This window comes from Thamnophis sirtalis, unplaced genomic scaffold (assembly GCF_051295495.1).
Source record: "Thamnophis sirtalis isolate CommonGarterSnake01/CBP01778 unplaced genomic scaffold, rThaSir2_p1.2 scaffold_2, whole genome shotgun sequence".
Lineage (NCBI taxonomy): Eukaryota > Metazoa > Chordata > Lepidosauria > Squamata > Natricidae > Thamnophis > Thamnophis sirtalis.
In genome coordinates this window covers 5,114,917-5,132,632 of record NW_028261382.1, presented here as the reverse complement: position 1 = coordinate 5,132,632, position 17,716 = coordinate 5,114,917, and the positions used below count along the sequence as shown (strand labels likewise).

General features: G+C 45.9%; 1 protein-coding gene across 1 annotated transcript in view; it reads right to left on the bottom strand.

Moving 5' to 3' along the window:
* HCN4 (hyperpolarization activated cyclic nucleotide gated potassium channel 4) overlaps positions 1-17,716 on the bottom strand; it is a 58,601-nt gene that overhangs the window by 15,399 nt on the left and 25,486 nt on the right. The window contains exon 3 of the mRNA XM_087703626.1: positions 5,637-5,798. Coding sequence (XP_087559752.1) covers positions 5,637-5,798 — 162 coding nt within the window. The remainder of the gene's footprint in view (positions 1-5,636; positions 5,799-17,716) is intronic.

Below are 17,716 nucleotides of genomic sequence, written 5' to 3'. Positions count from 1 at the left end.
ATTTTTTTACCTATTATATACGTATCTCGATCAGTCTATTTGAACCATGTTCATCTTAAACCGTGTGAATGCCAGCTCCACGCGCAAGAATTCTGGGAGTTGAAGTCCACACACCTTCACAGTTATCAAACGTGAGAAAGACTGTTCTAGATGGACAAATACGGGAAGCTTCTGAACGTAGACTTAGCCAAACACAAAGATGTCCTGGTAGACGAGACAGGAAACAACATATAATCTCGGCATGAACCCGGGCACCTTCTCTACCCCCGCGGAAATCCTTTCAAGTGAGTTTAGACGCCCACGTTATCTAAACTGTGGATCTAAACCTTTTAGGCTGTCCCGAATCCAGAGAATAGACATGCCTCAACATCTAAGGAGACATCTTCATATCAAATGGTTGGGAGTGGAAGCCGCAACAGGGCTTCCTTCCCAAAGCCTAAAGTATCTTCAACCCCTCCAAAAATCCATCTTCAGTAGCAGTTAGACTTATATACCGCTTCATAGGGCTTTCCGCCCTCTCTAAGCGGTTTACAGAGTCAGCATATTGCCCCCAACAACAATCCGGGTTCTCATTTTACCCACCTCGGAAGGATGGAAGGCTGAGTCAACCCTGAGCCGGTGAGATTTGAACCGCTGAACTGCAGATAACAGTCAGCTGTAGTGGCCTTCAGTACTGCACCCTAACCACTGCGCCACCTCGGCTCACCTCATGCCCTCTGAATGCCATAGATATAAATAAGTAAGTAAGTAAATAAATAAAAACCCACCATCCTGGGCCCAACGTTTGGGAAGCCAGGCTCTGCCTGTCACAAGCCAGGACAAAGGGTGAGTGATGGAGGAGTAACACCTCCTTAAAAAAACCTTGGTCCAGCTGGCCCGGCTGGTAGCCCCTCGTAAGGGTCCCTTCCCAGGGTTACAGGAGAAGACGGTCAACGGTTTGGAAGGTGGAAGAGGGCTCTACGCCCCAACGGCAGATCAAGGGGCAGAACCAACTTCTAGCAGAAGGGAAACTCCAATTGCAAACCTCCACTGCCTTGTGGCTCTATCCACTCCTGGAAAAGGCTTCGGGAGTCGACCTCGAGGCAAAATTCGGAGCCAGAGTCCCGGAAGCATTTCATGACAGTGTACAACTACATTCTGGTAGTTTGCCCTCCCCCAGGACCTCAAACCGTGTGGTCCTGTCCACCATTAAAAACCATCTTTCCAAACAGCTGCCATGTTTTTCCAGTCTCTTTCTCCCACCCACTTGGAACTGAACCCAGATGGACAATTGGCTTAGAGCCATGATGGCAAACCTGTGGCATGCATGCCCGAATTGGCACATGAAGCCATGTCGCCTGGCACGCACGGCCTTGCCTGTTGGTTGGTCTTCCAGGTTTCTGGTGCGCACGATCAGCTGTCCTTCGTGCGTGGGGAAGTGCCAAAAACTGTCATGCTCCTGCAGCTGATTGTTGTGTGCCCACATCAGCGGTGGGTTCCTGTCAGTTGTCACCTCTTCTACAAATCTACTGTGCTGTTTAGAACCGGTTCCAGCTCCCTCCCTCCCGCCCATCTGCACATCATCAAGATGAAGAGCGAGAGGAGGAATTCTGGGAGTTGAAGTCCACAAGTCTTAAAGCTATCAAGTTTGAACACCTGGAGTTTTTTTTCCTAAAGGATTAGGGGTGCAAAGGTCTTGTAACTTGACAGCTTTAAGACTTGCAGGCTTCAATGCCAGAGTTCCTGAGCCAACATGACTGGAGGAGGAATTCTGGGAGTTGAAGTCCACAAGTCTTAAAGCTGTCAAGTTTGAACACCCCTGGGTTTTTTTCCCCCTAAAGGGTTAGGGGTGTAAGGGTCTTGTAACTTGACAGCTTTAAGACTTGCGTGCTTCAAATGCCAGAGTTTCTGAGCCAACATTTTGGTTGCTAAGCAAGAGCGTTGTTAAGTGAGTTTCACCACATTTTACAAGTTGCAGCCTCCTTTGCTCTCGTTCCTGCTGATAGCATTTCCTTCATACATGCGTGCACGTGCGTTAGAGAGGGCGTGTGTGTACACATACAAGTAGCCACCCTGTCTCCATTCCCAGAGAATGAAGAGCGGTTTCCTCCCCCCTCCCTCCCACCCCCACCGAAGTAGCTGCATGGGCACCCAGCCAAAATAGCATTCGCCACCTCACCTTCTGCAGAAGCAGCAGTACAGATGTGTCATCCTGCCTCGGGAACAATTTGTTTATTAAAAGAGGGATCTATTTTTGAAGTGCCATACCGCTCTCCGCAACTCCCCATGTGTGGATGCTGTCACAGAACAGGTAACCTGTTCTGTCACGGCGTTCTGTTTGCCTGCTTTGCAAAAAGCCGACTTTCGCAAAGAGGTACGGTTGTAAGGGGAGATCCTGGAGCAGTGATGGTGAACCTTTCTGGCACCGAGTGCCGGAAAGATCGTGTGAAAAGGTTGCACACACACGCACGCACACACTCATGGGGAGTTGCACTCTGGAAAAGCTGAACTTCTAGGTTCTGGTGCATGTGGGCCAGTGGAGGGTTTCAAATTCGTTTAGAACCTCTTCTGTAGGTGTGGCCTGCTTTGTGGGAGTGGCTTGCCAGCCATGTGACCAGGGGGGAGTCCTTACCAGCCAGGTCACTGGGTGGGCATGGGAGTTGAAGTCCATAAAGTCTTAACTCTGCCAGGATTGGACCCCCACCCCTGGTCTAGTGGGACCAAGAAGAAGGACCTTCCTTCCTGTGGAACATCATCTCTGCAGAGATAAACCAGTTTCCACCTTGATACTCTTTTGAAAGGTCCTCAAGACATGGATTTGCTAGCAGCAGACCTGAGAACCCCAAGGTGATATGGAGCACATCAAGTGATTTCTCTAATTGTTGTCACAGGTGGAGGTGACGATATCTTGGGTTTTTTGTATTTGGATAACGTGCCTGGAGTCATCACTTCTGACCTTCAGGATGTTATCCTGAAAAGACAAATGTCCCTTTTAGCTACTGCGTGGACTTTGGTGTGGTCCAAAATCCAAAGGTTAGCTAAGTGGGAAAGCACTCAACTGCTTCGTTTGCCAATCTTCTTCTAAACGGACTCCCTTCCACTCAACGTTTCTTAATGTCCTTCAAAAGCCAGGTAGAAAATGTTCTCGGAATCGAGAGGACCCTGTGTTCTCAGAAGCTGAAATTCCCCCAAATGGGCCAAGCCAGGAGAACAGCCAACACTGATGTTCTGAAATTTCAAACTGATTTTACCGAAATGAACAAATAACATCCAGCATGGAACTGTAACCATTAAGGGACTAAAAGGAGGGCTGGATTTGGATTGCTTGTAGACACGTAATGATTCCGAACTGATTCCCCTCTTGACTCCAACCCCTGCCTCTTCTTCTCCTTCAATCTACCTCCTCCTCCGACCGACTTGAGTCCAGATCCTCAAAGCAGAGAGCAGCAGCTGGGTCCACCTCAACTCTGCTTCTTAGCCTGCCTGGATAGTGGTGAAATCTAATTCCCCACCCTCTACCGGTTCTGTGGGCGTGGCTTGGTTGGGGTGTGTCTGTGTCATGTGACTGGGTGGGCGTGGCTAGGTAGTCACGGGACTGGGGGGTGTCAAAAGGCAGAAACTCACTTGAACAATGTCCTGCGGGAGCAGGGGGTTGGACTAGATGACCTCCAGGTCCCTTCCAGCCCTGGATTGCTATTCTCTTTCAAATAATCCTCCCAAGCTGCATCTAGTGCCAGATTTGTGGTCCTTCCTCCCTCTCCTTTTTCTCTCTCCCCTCTCTCTCTTTTTCGCAGCATCCCCCCACTGCTTTTTAAAGCATTTTCCCCCCCTGCCTATTCGCCCAAACCGGCGGGGGAAAAATGCTTTAAAAAGCGGGGGGGGGGGAGCTTCCGATGATCGCGTGACTCAAAGCTGAGCTGCGCGATGCTCAGAAGCTTTTTTTTAAAACTGTTCACAGAACCAAGGACAATTGTCCCTACCGCTTCGGCCAAACTGGAGCGAACCAGGAGGATTTCACCCCTGTGCCTGGAGAAGAGGAGATTCAACTAGACCAAGTTTTGGGGCTCTATCTCAAGCACAAAGCAGTTGCCAACCGAATTCAACAAATCCTTCCTTCCTTCCCCAAATGGCTCCATAAACTGGATCTGTAGTCTTTTCGCATCCCTAACCATTCCCCATGATGGGTGGAGCTGCTGGGAGGTGTAATACTGCATCCTTTACATGCCATAGTTTGCCAACCACCGAGGTATGAATTCTAATTAAAGGATTCATTCACAAAATATGAAGAACTTTGAAGCTAAGGTAGGAGGGAAGGATGTAATGTATTTATCCTCTCGCCTGATACATTGATGTTCCTTAATCCATTCATTCCTTGATCCATTCATTCCTTAATCCATTCATTCACTGATCCATTCATTCCTTCATCCATTCATTCACTGATCCATTCATTTCTTAATCCATTCATTCACTGATCCATTCATTCCTTAATCCATTCATTCATTGAGCCATCCATGCATCCATCCATCTATCCATCCATGCACGCATCCATCCATCCATCCATCCATCCATCCATCCATCCATCCATCCATCCATCCATATCTAAATGGGACTAAGATCATTTCCTGATTGCAGGTGCCCTGAAGCAACATCTACATTATATGGACACTTTCTCTCACATATTACCTTGTTTCCCTGAAAATAAGACAGGGTCTTTGTCAGGTTTCCAAAAGATGCCCTAATTAATTCATGAGCCTCGAGCCAAGTTTCAAAAGAAATCCGGTCATTTATTAGGAACAACATTTCGTCAATTCCCCCATTGCAATCAGATCTGAACTCATTTAAATTATGGCTGAACTTTACCCCCGTTTCCTCCCTCTCCTCAGTCTGTGTCATAAATCACATTCACCAACGAGGTGCACGCCTCACAAGCCTGTAGTAATCTGAGATTGGGCTCTAGCTGAATGTATGCGTGGAATGCGCCCCCCCCCATTTTCCTCGCCATGGCAACTTGATAACAGTCATGCAAATGCTTTATGAGTTGACAGTCTTATTTTCTTTTGACCCCTCCCCAAAACAAGCACTTGGCCTTATTTTCGGGGAGGTCTTGTTATTTTTGAGGTGCAGGAAGCGGCGAGCGTGGGCACCTCATGGCTGCTGCTCTGTTGCAATATTTGGGGGGGGGAGGGCTTATTTTAGTGCAGGTGCTCAAAAGCCCGATTGGGCTTGTTATCTGGGGAGGTCTTATTTTTGGGGAAGGAGGGTGCAGGAAGATATGAAGGTCACAGAAATAATTCTTTAAAATGTTTCTTCTTGTTCCACTCATAAAACTACAAATCCTGCTGTTGAGGAAGTCGTTTTTCTCCCCTAAACAAAGTCTTTCTAGGCTGTGATCTTGCCCTAGATTTCCCCCGCTTTTTTAAAGGGGTTATAAATTTAGACTGACTTTTCTTGCTGGGTGTGCAAGAAATTCAAGTGGGTGGAATGTACTGGTTTTTTTGCACTTGACAAGGGATAAGGAAGTGGCTGATGGAATAGAGAACACCCCCCCCCCGCCCCATCTCCTTACACAGAAATCAGGGAACATCACAGCTCCACTCACTGTACCAGGTATGGTTCCCCATTGCCAAACTGGTCCAGCCAGGCTTTCATCAACTTACCACCATACGATTCAGGGAAACCCAACAATCCCCTGGGAATTCTTGTAGCATGGGCACCAGGAACTGGAGGCAGCCATCCCAATGACACAACAACAGCATCATGCCAATCAAGTTGACGATCCGTACCACGGCACTGGCCAGGTCGTAGGTCATATGGAAGATCTAGAAGAAGAGGATGAACCAGTGAGCCCCAGAGATGCCATCCTTTTGAAGAATGTCATGATAGATTCATGGGACACAAGACATGTGAGAGAGCCACCCTCACCCTCACCCTCCAAGCAAAAAGTCCTGGGGGAAAAAAAGATGTTAAAAGGAGATGTCAGGATTGTAAAGTTTGTTAGGAATATAATCGAACGGTTGGGTTGGCAATATATAAATCATGTAACAATGTTGTAACTGTTTCTTTAAATCGTACTGTAAAATGTGATTGGGTGCTGTATTCCTCAATCGGCCATAAGAGGGAGCCAGAATGCCGGTTAGCTCTCTCCCTGTTCGTTAGATGCTGGGCTGATCTGATCTGAGTGTTTTTGGAAGCTGGCTGTTAGAAAGTGCCGTGAGCTATTGTAAGTTTTGCAACTGTTAGCAAACTTTGATTACTAGACTGATTATATGATACTGGACTATGTTATTTGGATTATCCCTTAACTGAAAGACGTTGACGACTGACTGTCTTATCCGTGTATCACTTGGACTGTTTGATGGACTCTGATACCTCTATTTCCATGAAAGTAAAAGCCTATTTAAACTGCAGTGTCTCTGTATGCTGGTTTGTGTGTTCTCCAACACAACTCTCACAACGCTTCGCTGAATGTACTCGCTCTCCCAACGGGGAGCTTACCTAACAAAGTTCACTGCCAACAATATGGACTCATTATCTTCTTGAGATGATAGCCTTCTCACGCTAGACCATCCAACCAGCCAGTCGGCCAGAGAATTATTGGCTTGATCTCACCCAGGGAGCTTCCTGACTCCATAAAGGTAAAGGTTCCCCTCGCACATATATGCTAGTTGTTCCTGACTTTAGGGGATGGTGCTCGTCTCCATTTCAAAGCTGAAGAGCCAGTGCTATCCGAACACATCTCTGTGGTGATGTGGCCGGCATGATTCAATGCCGAAGGCGCGTGGAATGCCGTTACCTTCCCACCAAACGTGGTCCCTATTTTTCTACTTGCATTTGTTACATGCTTTCGAACTGCTAGGTTGGCAGGAGCTGGGACAAGTCATGGGAGCTCACTCCATTACGCGGTGCTAGGGATTCGAACCCCTGACCTTTCTGATCGACAAGCTCAGCGTCGTAGCCACTGAGCCAGCGCGTCCCTGACTCCATGGGGGAATCTAAAAACTCCAAATCCAGTTCATTTCTCTAATCACCACATCATCTTCTGAAGTAGCAGTTCCGCTTCAAGAATAGGTCTATCTAATCGGCAGCCTTTTTTTAAAACCACAATGCGCTGGCAGGATCTCGTGAAGCTTAAGAGATGCCCCAAGAGATGATCGTTTTCAAGGCCTGGCCTTGGTACGACTGGCCTCTTGGCTCACAGGGATCTCTGGAGAAGACGGCTGGCTTCCCACACCGCCAACAATCAGAACTGGCAGAGTTCTTCTCCGAGAGATCTCCTGGCTCTTGGAGAAAGAGTAGATCTGGCAGAGTGTGGAGGTATTGGAAACGCAGCTGACTTATTTACATGGACATCGGTGCCAAATCTGCCCCGTTGCCAGGCAATCCCTTTGATCAAGCGACTTATTTTGTCCACAAGGTAGAACTGTTCCTTCCAAGCGCTCTTCAGACGTCGGTGGAAGGCAGAGGTGCCGCGTTGTGCAAAAGGCGGGTTTCGCATCCTTTTCGACGTTAATGCACAACTCACAAAGGCCATCGGGAGACGGGAGCTTTGCGATTCTCAACAGAGTCCTGGCCCTGGGAAAAATAACATCACCCAAATCCTCCCTCCAAACAAGAGTCAGATTAAATTTGAATGCAAAGTTGGGCTGGCTCAGTGTGTGTGTGTGTGTGTGTGTGTGTGTGTGTGTGTGTGTGTGTGTGTGTGTTTGTGTATTTTCAAGAATGAATGTTTGAATGTTTGAATGTTTATTTCATTTGTATGCCGTCCTTTTCCCCCGAAGGGGGACTCAGGGTGGCTCACAACTCAAACCAGGGAAGGGGGATACAGACAAATTAACAGCAACACAAAACAATACATAATTTAAAACACGCAACAATCATACCATTCGAGATAGGGGCAACGGTTCTTTAGCCCCAGGCCTGTCGGAACAGCCAGGTTTTAAGGGCTTTGCGGAAGGCCTGGAGGGTGGTGAGGGTGCGAATCTCCACAGGGAGTTCGTTCCAGAGGGTCGGAGCAGCCACAGAGAAGGCTCTCCTCCGGGTAGTCGCCAGTTGACACTGGCCGGCGGATGGAATTCGGAGGAGGCCTAATCTGTGGGATCTAATCGGTCTAGTGAAGGTAATTGGAACAGGAGCAGCTAACACTCCTGCCTGCCTTTCTAAATCAAAGAGGTACCCAATGCCCGCCAAGATCAGATACGTCAAGGGTGTCAAACTCAGGGCCCGGGGGCCGGATCCGGCCCACGGGGTGCTTAGATCCGGCCCACGGGGCCGCCCTGGAAAAAAAAACCAACGGGTCGGCCCACAGTGCCGGTGCCAGAGAAGACGGCGCTCAGGAGGACCACGAGTGCCTTTCCCAAGCTCCGTTTTCGCCGGCAGAGGGTTTCAGGAACCCGTCGCAGCCATAAACGGAGCTTGGGAGCCCGTTTTCGCTGACGGAGCACCTGGGCCGCCAGAGGCGACCTCGACACCGGTGGCGTCGAACTGGCCACGCTGACCCTGGCCCCCACCAAAGTCAAACGCAACCCTGATGCGGCCCTCCCTGAAATCGAGTTTGACACCCCTGAGCTACATTATATTTTGACCCGTGAAATAAACCACGGCAAAAAACCAAAAGGCGTTTTTCCTCTCCAGGCCTGGAAGTAAAATTACAAGGGGAAAAAAATAATAATAACTAACTAACAAGAGTATCGCAGCAGATGGCAGCAGCTAACCAGCCTTGGCTGATCTGGGAGATGCTGTGTAGGGTTCCCCAACCTGGAAAGGCGCTTGGAAGGAAGATCACGAAGGAAGTCCAGAGCGATCAGCAAAATGAGAAATGGAAAAATTGGTCTAGCACCAGCAAACCACTTTGTTTAGTTTAGTTTAGTTTAGTTTTGGTTTATTTGTATGCCGCCCTTCACCAGGAGGGACTCAGGGCGGCGACCAACTCAAAGGGGAAAGGGAACATAAACAACAGTACACATAATTAAAATACACGAAAATCACACAGCCATACCAGTCGAGAGGGGAGGGGAACTCATCAACCCCAGGCCTGCCGGCACAGCCAGGTTTTGACGGCTTTCCGGAAGGCCTGGAGAGAGGTGAGGGTCCGGATCTCCGCGGGGAGTTCATTCCAAAGGGCTGGAGCTGCCACAGAGAAGGCCCTCCCCCCGGGTGGTAGCCAGATGGCATTGGCTGGTGGACGGAACCCGGAGGAGGCCGACCCTGTGAGATCTGACGGGTCTTTGGGAGGTAATTGGCAGCAATTTCTTGTTGTCAAGAAAACCACAGGAAAAAAGGCCACTTTTGACTTAACATATTTTTTTCTGGGTTAAAAAACGTCCTTGCTAGCAATTTATGATATCACCGATTGACGCTCTCTTTAATAGCAGAAAAGAGGACGCCGTGGCTCGGTGGCTCAATGGCTAAGACCCTGAGTGTGTTGATCAGAAAGGTCGGCCGTTCGGCAGTTCGAATCCCCAGCGCCACGTAACAGAGTGAGCTCCCATGACTTGTCTCAGCTTCTGCCAACCTATCAGTTCGAAAGCACGTAAAAAATGCTAATAGAAAAGTAGGAACCACCTTTGGTGGAAAGGTAACAGCGTTCCGTGCTCCTTTGGCATTGAGTTATGCTGGCCACATGACCACACAGAGAGGTCTTCGGACAGAGCTGGCTCTTCGGCTTTGAAATGGAGAGGAGCACCGCCCCCTAGAGTCGGGAACGACTGGCACATATGTGCGAGGGGAACTTTTACCTTAATGGCAGAACCTGCCCCGATACAAATATATCCCATAAAGGTTTTTGTGTATGCATGTTATGTTTTAGCAAGCAAATCACTTCTTTTAGTCTTGATTTTAGAAAAAATGGGGTGGGGGGGAGAGAAATAACGAACTAAAAAAAGAAGTTAAACTAAACAAACTGTGGGTTGGACTAGAAGACCTCCAAGGTCCCTTCCAACTCTACTATTCAATCTTCTATGTTCTAAAGCTTGAACTTTAGAAAATAATGATTGAAAACCAGGAAAAAAAAGAAGAGAAGGTAAGAATGGACAAACTAAAAAGAAGAAAGAACCAAGCTCCCTATATAATAAAACTGCAGAGAGTCACCAATTTACTAATAAATGCCATTTCGGACTATGGTATAATCAGATGAAAAATATTATTGTACAGTATAACATCTCTGCCAAATGAAGAAAATAATACTTCAATTAATGAATATATGACTGTAAGGCAGGTAAGCTATGCATTTCTCACAGTCATTGTTTAACACCTGGAATAAATAATCCTTTTTTCAATTTCTCAATGTTATTTTCCCCCATCATCTTGCATGCCCCGACGCAACCATAATTCCCGACAGACAATCAAATTCCAAAGTTTTGATCGTAATTCAACATCACGCTAGCGTTAAGAGATTAAAAAGAAAAAGTGGGCTAATTTGCGATCCCATATGTTGTGTTTGTCTTTGCCAGATGTGTGAAGCACAGGATCCTTGTTAAGCTTTTAAAATGGTTTTTTTTACACAATGGTATGAAAACAGCAACGATGCACATTCGTAACCAGAGCTTAGCATAGGGTGGGGGGCAGTGGTGGGTTTCAAATTTTTTTCGAACCTACTCTGTGGGTGTGGGCTCCTTTGTGGGAGTGGCTTGCCAGCCATGTGTTTTCTTTCTTTCTCTCTCTCTCTCTCTCTCTCTTTCTCTTTCCTTCCTTTTGTCTCTCTGTCCCTTTTCCCTTTTTTTCTTTCATCTCTCTCTCATTTTTCTTTCTTTTTTTCTTTCTTTACTTCTTTATTTCTTCCTTTCTTTCTCTTTCTGTGTGTGTGTGTGTGTGTGTGTGTGTGTGTGTATCAGTGGTGGGTTTCAAAAATTTTTGGAACCTCTTCTGTAGGTGTGGCCTGCTTTCTGGGTCCACTGGTGGAACCTCTTCTAACCGGTTCGGTAGATTTGACGAACCGGTTCTACCGAACTGGTACGAACTGGTAGGAACCCACCTCTGGTGGGGGGGCTGAAAAATACATCCAGCCCTTAGCTAAAGGGGTAAAAACAGTAAAAACAGCGGTGTGGGTACAAAGACAACTACGTATAAGGCAGTGGTGGGTTTCAAAATTTTTTCGAACCTACTCTGTGGGTGTGGCCTCCTTTGTGGGAGTGGCTTGCTGGCCATGTGTTCTCTCTCTCTCTCTCTCTCTCTCTCTCTCTCTCCTTCCTTTTGTCTCTCTGTCCCTTTTTTCTTTTTTTCTTTCATCTCTCTCACTTTTTCTTTCTTTTCTTTCTTTCTTTCTTTCTTTCTCTTTCTCTCTCTGTGTGAGTCTGTCTGTCTGTCTGTCTGTCTGTGTGTATGTGTGTCAGTGATGGGTTTCAAAAAATTGTTGGAACCTCTTCTGTAGGTGTGGCCTGCTTTCCGGGTCCACTGGTGGAAACTCTTCTAACCGGTTCGGTAGATTTGACGAACCGGTTCTACCGAACTGATGCAAACTGGCAGGAACCCACCTCTGGTATAAGGAAAACCTATATAAAATGTTTTACAGGTGGCATTTGTCACCAGTAAGGCTAGCAAAGATCTTCCAAAACATGTCCACCAAATGTTGGAAATGCAATTTAGTGGTTATCCAACATCTTCTTGAAAACTTCCAGTGTTGGAGCATTCACAACTTCTGGAGGCAAGTTGTCCCACTGATTAATTATTCTGTCAGGAAATTTCTCCCCAGTTCTAAGTTGCTTCTCTCCTTGATTAGCTTCCACCCATTGCTTCTTGTCCTGCCCTCAGGTGCCTTGGAGAATAGCTTGACTCCCTCTTCTTTGTGGCAGCCCCTGAGATATTGGAAGACTTCCATCATGTCACCCCTAGTCCTTCTTTTAATCAAACTAGACCTACCCAGTTCCTGCAACCGTTCTTCATACATTTTAGCCTCCAGTCCCCTAATCCTCTTTGTTGCTCTTCTCTGCACTCTTTCCAGAGTCTCCACATCTTTTTTTACATCGTGGGGACCAAAACTGAATGCAATATTTCTCTATAAAGATAACACTCTATAAAGCTTTAGTAAGGCCACACCTAGAGTACTGCATCCAGTTTTGGTCATCACACTATAAAAAAGATGTGGAGACTCTAGAAAGAGTGCAGAGAAGAGCAACAAAGAGGATTAGGGAACTGGAGGCTAAAACATACGATGAACAGTTGCAGGAACTGGATATGTGTAAGTTTGATTAAAAGAAGGACTAGGGGTGACATGATAGCAGTCTTCCGATATCTCAGGGGCTGCCCCAAAGAAGAGGGAGTCAAGCTATTCTCCACATCTTTTTTTTAAATCTCATGAGATATAAAATGAGATGGTGAGAATTGCCAGTTAGCAACATCTGGGCAGCTACCTGCTATGTACCCATGACCAGGGATAACTTAGAACAGTGTTTCTCAACCTTGGCAACTTGAAGATGTCTGGACTTCAAGTCCCAGAATTCCCCAGCCAGCGAATGCTGGCTGGGGAATTCTGGGAGTTGAAGTCCAGACATCTTCAAGTTGCCAAGGTTGAGAAACACTGACTTAGAAGAGCCTAAAAATTCATTTTTTCCCCTCCTCTGGCTGGCTACATCTTTCTCTCTTTCCCAAGCGTCTCTGAGAATTTGGATGGAAGAAAAAGGACTTCGGTCCAAGTAGATTTGTTGCCAATGAGCAAGCTGGCTTAAGAAGTAGGCTAGCAGTTCTTGTGCTTGAGAAAAGTGGAAAGGCATTCAGGCCACTGCCAGCTGGAAGGGGCCACCGCTGACCTTGAGAGAAGATCCTTGCCAGAGTTCCTGCACTGGCTGGAGATAAGAAAGGCAGCTGTTGACAGCCCAGATGAGCCTCATCTCAAAGCAGGTACATGTCTTGAGGTGGAAGATAAGAGAAAAGCACTGGGTGATATGGTTCCTTTTAGTGCAGTGTGTTTCTTGAAGGTTTCCATTGGGCCTTTCACCCCAAGGTGGAGAAACTCTAAATGGTTGGAAAGGTCTTTGAATTCCTGACATTTCTAGGACTAAGTTCACCCTGCACGGAGTGAGTATTACTGCCCTTTTACTGCAGAGTAGCTGAATTCTGGAATAGATTGGGCCATGAAGTAGTAGTAGTAGTAGTAGTAGTAGTAGTAGTAGTAGTAGTAGTAGTAGTAGTTCTTCTTCTTCTTCTTCTCCTCCTCCTCCTCCTCCTCCTCCTCCTTCCTCCACCCCTCCTCCTCCTCCTCCTCCTCCTTCTCCTCCTCCTCCTTCTTCCTCCACCCCTCCTCCTCCTCCTCCTTCTCCTTCTTCTACTTCTCCTCCTCCTCCTCCTTCTCCTTCTCCTCCTCCTCCTCCTTCTACTTCTCCTCCTCCTTCTTCCTCCACTCCTCCTCCTTCTCCTTCTCCTCCTCCTCCTACTACTACTACTACTACTACTACTACTACTACTACTACTTCTCCTCCTTCTCCTCCTCCTTCTTCTGCCATATCCATCACTGGACGTTGGCAATCATGTTGGCAATCCTATTTTTTTTTCAACAGCCGCATGAAAAAGTTGTGTTTTCTCCAAACCACTCCCTTCCATTTTGACTCCATGATGTTCTTCTTCTGCCTGGACTTTATTTGTCTTCAATTTTTCCCTGGAGGATTAAGTGAAGAATGCTGTATTTTTCTGGGTGTTGCGTTGCTGCGAACTCTGCATAGGCGTCAGGAAGGGCATCTGGCGAGCAAATGCTCAGCTCTATCCAGTCGCCCTACCCTAAATTAAAGGAATATTACAGGGTCGTAAAAAGGCAGTTTCTTGCACTTGTGTAGCAAGAGTTGAAGTTAACTTTTATTTATATCTACTATAGAAGAAGTCAGAAGACTCTGTGTGTGTCTGTGTGTGCGTGTGTGTTTCTTTCTAATCTTTTTGCAGAAACCTGCTATTTCTCTCTATATTCCGACTCTCTATTTTTCTCGGCGATCTGCTTTTTATTTATATGTATATATACACTATATGATCTCATTTCTGTGCTACCCCAATCTGAAGACACAAATCATCCAGATGCCCATTTTCACTGATGCAATTTTCAGTTTCAGATGTCAGGCTGGGTGGGTGAAAACCCGACTCGGAAATGTACGCAGGCGTGTACATTAAAGAGGGATGTCGATACGATGCTACATATTACCATATATGGTAGACTTGTAAAAAGGTTAAAGCGTTTTGGATTAAAAAATATGGTGGATTATGAAAAATATTCTTAAAAAGAGGATAAAGTTTACCCCTCAGTTATTTCTGTTAGGTATAATCACAGACTGTACAGTTATAGAGACTAATTTGATTCTGAACTTAACAACGGCAGCAAGACTGTTGGTGGCGCAGTACTAGAAGAAGGAAGAATTGCCTACCATTCAAGAATGGACGTTAAAAGTAACAAACTTAGCAGAGATGGCTAAAATATCAGCGTATCTTCTCACCATTCAGATGAGAAATACAAGCTGGAATGGAGAAGATGGATCGATTATATTCAGAAGAAATATGGGACTAAGAAACTCCAGATAGCTTATGAGTGAATGAGCAAGGAATGATACAACTTGTTTAAAGTTAAGCTTTGTAAAAGGGGATTTAAAGTACAAGTGAGGGATGATGCTGAAGTCAGTTTATTTAAGAATATGGTTGTTAATGTTTATACCCTATATTTGCTTTGGGAGGTTGTGGGGGGAGGTTGTGGGGGAGATGGGTTCGGCGGGGAGGTATATATCTGTAAATAAATCTGTAGATTTGCAGGGAGGCCTCTTGCAAAGTTCGCTTCAGGGTAACGGAGACGGACATGCAGCTACTAAGAGGAGAAGCTACATGGATCTTGGCCGCGTAGAGGAGATGCCTGTTGAGGTTCTCCTCAACGTTTCTCTCCACATTGGTTTTGGCCTCTCATGCTTGACCCGAGAGGCATGGTCCGTGTTTTTGATATGATTTTGGTTGATATGGTTGAAGAAGCGCTTGATTTTAATGTGTAATGAGAGACAGAGGTGGAGAGAGGTGGACGTGGATCACGCCATCCCAGTCCCCGTTTTGATTTTTTGGGAACTAGGTTCTGCGGACCTCCTGATTCTCTGCTTTCAGAATCATGACAGATGAAAGAGAAGGGAAGGAAATATTTTAAAAAAAGATCCTTTCCTCCTCTCCTCTTCCTCCTCCTGCTCTCTTCTCCTCCTCCTCCCCTTCTTCCTCTTCATCTCTTCTCCTCTTCTTCCTTCTCTTCACTCTCTCTTCCAAGGAAAAGAAAAAATCAAGACTGCAAGATAGAAGAGGTGGAGCTGGGATCGCATGATTGAGTGTGGGTGGGGTTTTTTTGGACCCCGCCCTGAAGACCCCACCCCTGCGTGCTTTCTACCTTCTCTGGCTCAGAAACTTCCCCCTCTCCTCCCCCACCCTGTGGCCCTCCTGTTCCCTCCCTCCTCGTCTTTTTAATGGCAAATTACGATGATGATGATTATTATTATTACCAGTTTTTATTGCTTCAATGGTTTGTTGGCTTTTAATGTTTGTAAGCTGCCCAGAATTGCCTCCAGATGTGATGGAAAGCAAACAAGACTGATATAGATGATTGATTGATTGATAGATAGACAGACAGACAGACAGACAGACACATAGATGATAGATAATTCACCTTAAATAGACAGACAGACCGATGATAAGATATAACTGGAGATAGGAAGAGATATAAATGGATAGATGATAGAATAAGATAAATGGATGGATGGATGGATGGATAGATAGATAGACAGACAGACAGACAGACAGACACACAGAGAGACATAGATGATAGATAATTCACCTTAGGTAGACAGACAGACCGATGATAAGATATAACTGGAGATAGAGAGGAAGAGATATAAATGGATAGATGATAGAATAAGATAAATGGATAGATAGATGATAGATAGATAGATAGATAGATAGATAGATAGATAGATAGATAGATAGATAGATAGATAGATAGATAGATAGATAGATAGATAGACAGACAGACAGACAGAAAGACAGACAGACAGACAGACACATAGATAGTAGATAATTCACCTTAGATAGACAGACAGACTGATGATAAGATATAACTGGAGATAGAGAGGAAGAGATGATAAGATATAAATGGATAGATGATAGAATAAGATAAATAGATAGATAGATAGATAGATAGATAGATAGATAGATAGATGATAGATAAAGATATTAATGGATGGACGGACGGACGGACAGACAGACAGATAGATGAGAGAAGAAAGAAAGCAGAGAGGGGGGAAAGAGAGAGAAAGGAAGAAAGAGAGAAAGAAAGAAAGAAAAAATAGAGAGAGAAGGGAAGAAGGGAAGGAGAGAGAGAGAGAGAGTCTGTGAGAGTCAGAGGCGAGAACTTGGGCCGGCTGCAGGAATTCCCACTGATGTCAGCTGTGCTCGTGATGCCAGCTGTTCCCCTGCCCTCCCTCCCCCCCAAAAGCATTGGGATGTGGGGGGGGTGGGGAGTGAAGAATAAACAGCTTGCTCAGCCCCCTCACTTCTCCCTTCAAGGGATTTTCTATCCGCACGAGGCACAAAGCCACTCTTTGTCCGGCATGCTGAGACAGCAGCGCGCCCGTCAAGTGCATCCCGGATGAGTCATCTCCTCTGACTCCGCAGTGTGGGAGGATCTCGCCCTGCCCTCTTGTCAACGTCTGACTCCGGCGCTGAAGAGGTCACGGCCATGGGAGAAGAGCCGGCTTTGAGCGAGAACCAGCCCTCCACCCATGTGACCCACAGCCCTCCTGGGACTCCATCAACTCCAGGCCTGGTCTACCAGCCAGGAGTTCCCTAAACCTGGTAGGACACAGGTTGCTTCTGGGTGCAAATCGTAACGCCTTAGTAAGGCCACACTTGGAATCCTGCATCCCGTTTTGATGGCCACGATGTAGAAAAGATGTGGAGACTCTAGAAAGAGTGCAGAGAAGAGCAACAAAGAGGATTAGGGGACTGGAGGCTAAAACATATGAAGAACGGTTGCAGGAACTGGGTAGGTCTAGTTTAATAGAAAGAAGGACTAGGGGAGACAGGATATCAGTCTTCCAATCTCTCAGGGGTTGCCACAAAGAAGAGGGAGTCAAGTTATTCTCCAAGGCACCTGAGGGTAGGACAAGAAGCAATGGGTGGAAACTAATCAAGGAGAGAAGCAACTTAGAACTAAGGAGAAATCTCCTGACGGTCAGAATAATTAACCTGTGGAATGACTTGTCTGCAGAAGTTGTGAATGCTCCAACTGGAGGTTTTTAAGAAGATGTTGGAATAACCATTTGTCTGAAGTGGTGTAGGGTTTCCTGCCTAAGTAGGGGTTGGACTAGCTCCAAGATTCCTTCCAACTCTGTTATTCTTCTGTTCTGTTCTGTTCTGTTCTGTTCTGTTCTGTTCTGTTCTATTCTATTCTATTCTACTCTATTCTAATTCTATTCTAATTCTATTCTAATCCTATTCTATTCCATTCTAGTTTATATTCCAATATTCTATTCTATTCCACTTTACTCTACTCTATTCTAATTCTATTATATTCCATTCTAGTCTATATTCCAATATTCTATTCTATTCTATTCTAATTCTATTATATTCTAATTCTATTCTATTCTATTCTAATTCTATTCTATTCTATACCATTCTAGTCTATATTCCAATATTCTATTCTATTCTATTCTATTCTATCCTATTCTAATATAATTCCATTCCACTCCACTCCACCCCATCCCATCCTATCCTATCCTATTCTTTCTATATCCTATCCTATCCTATC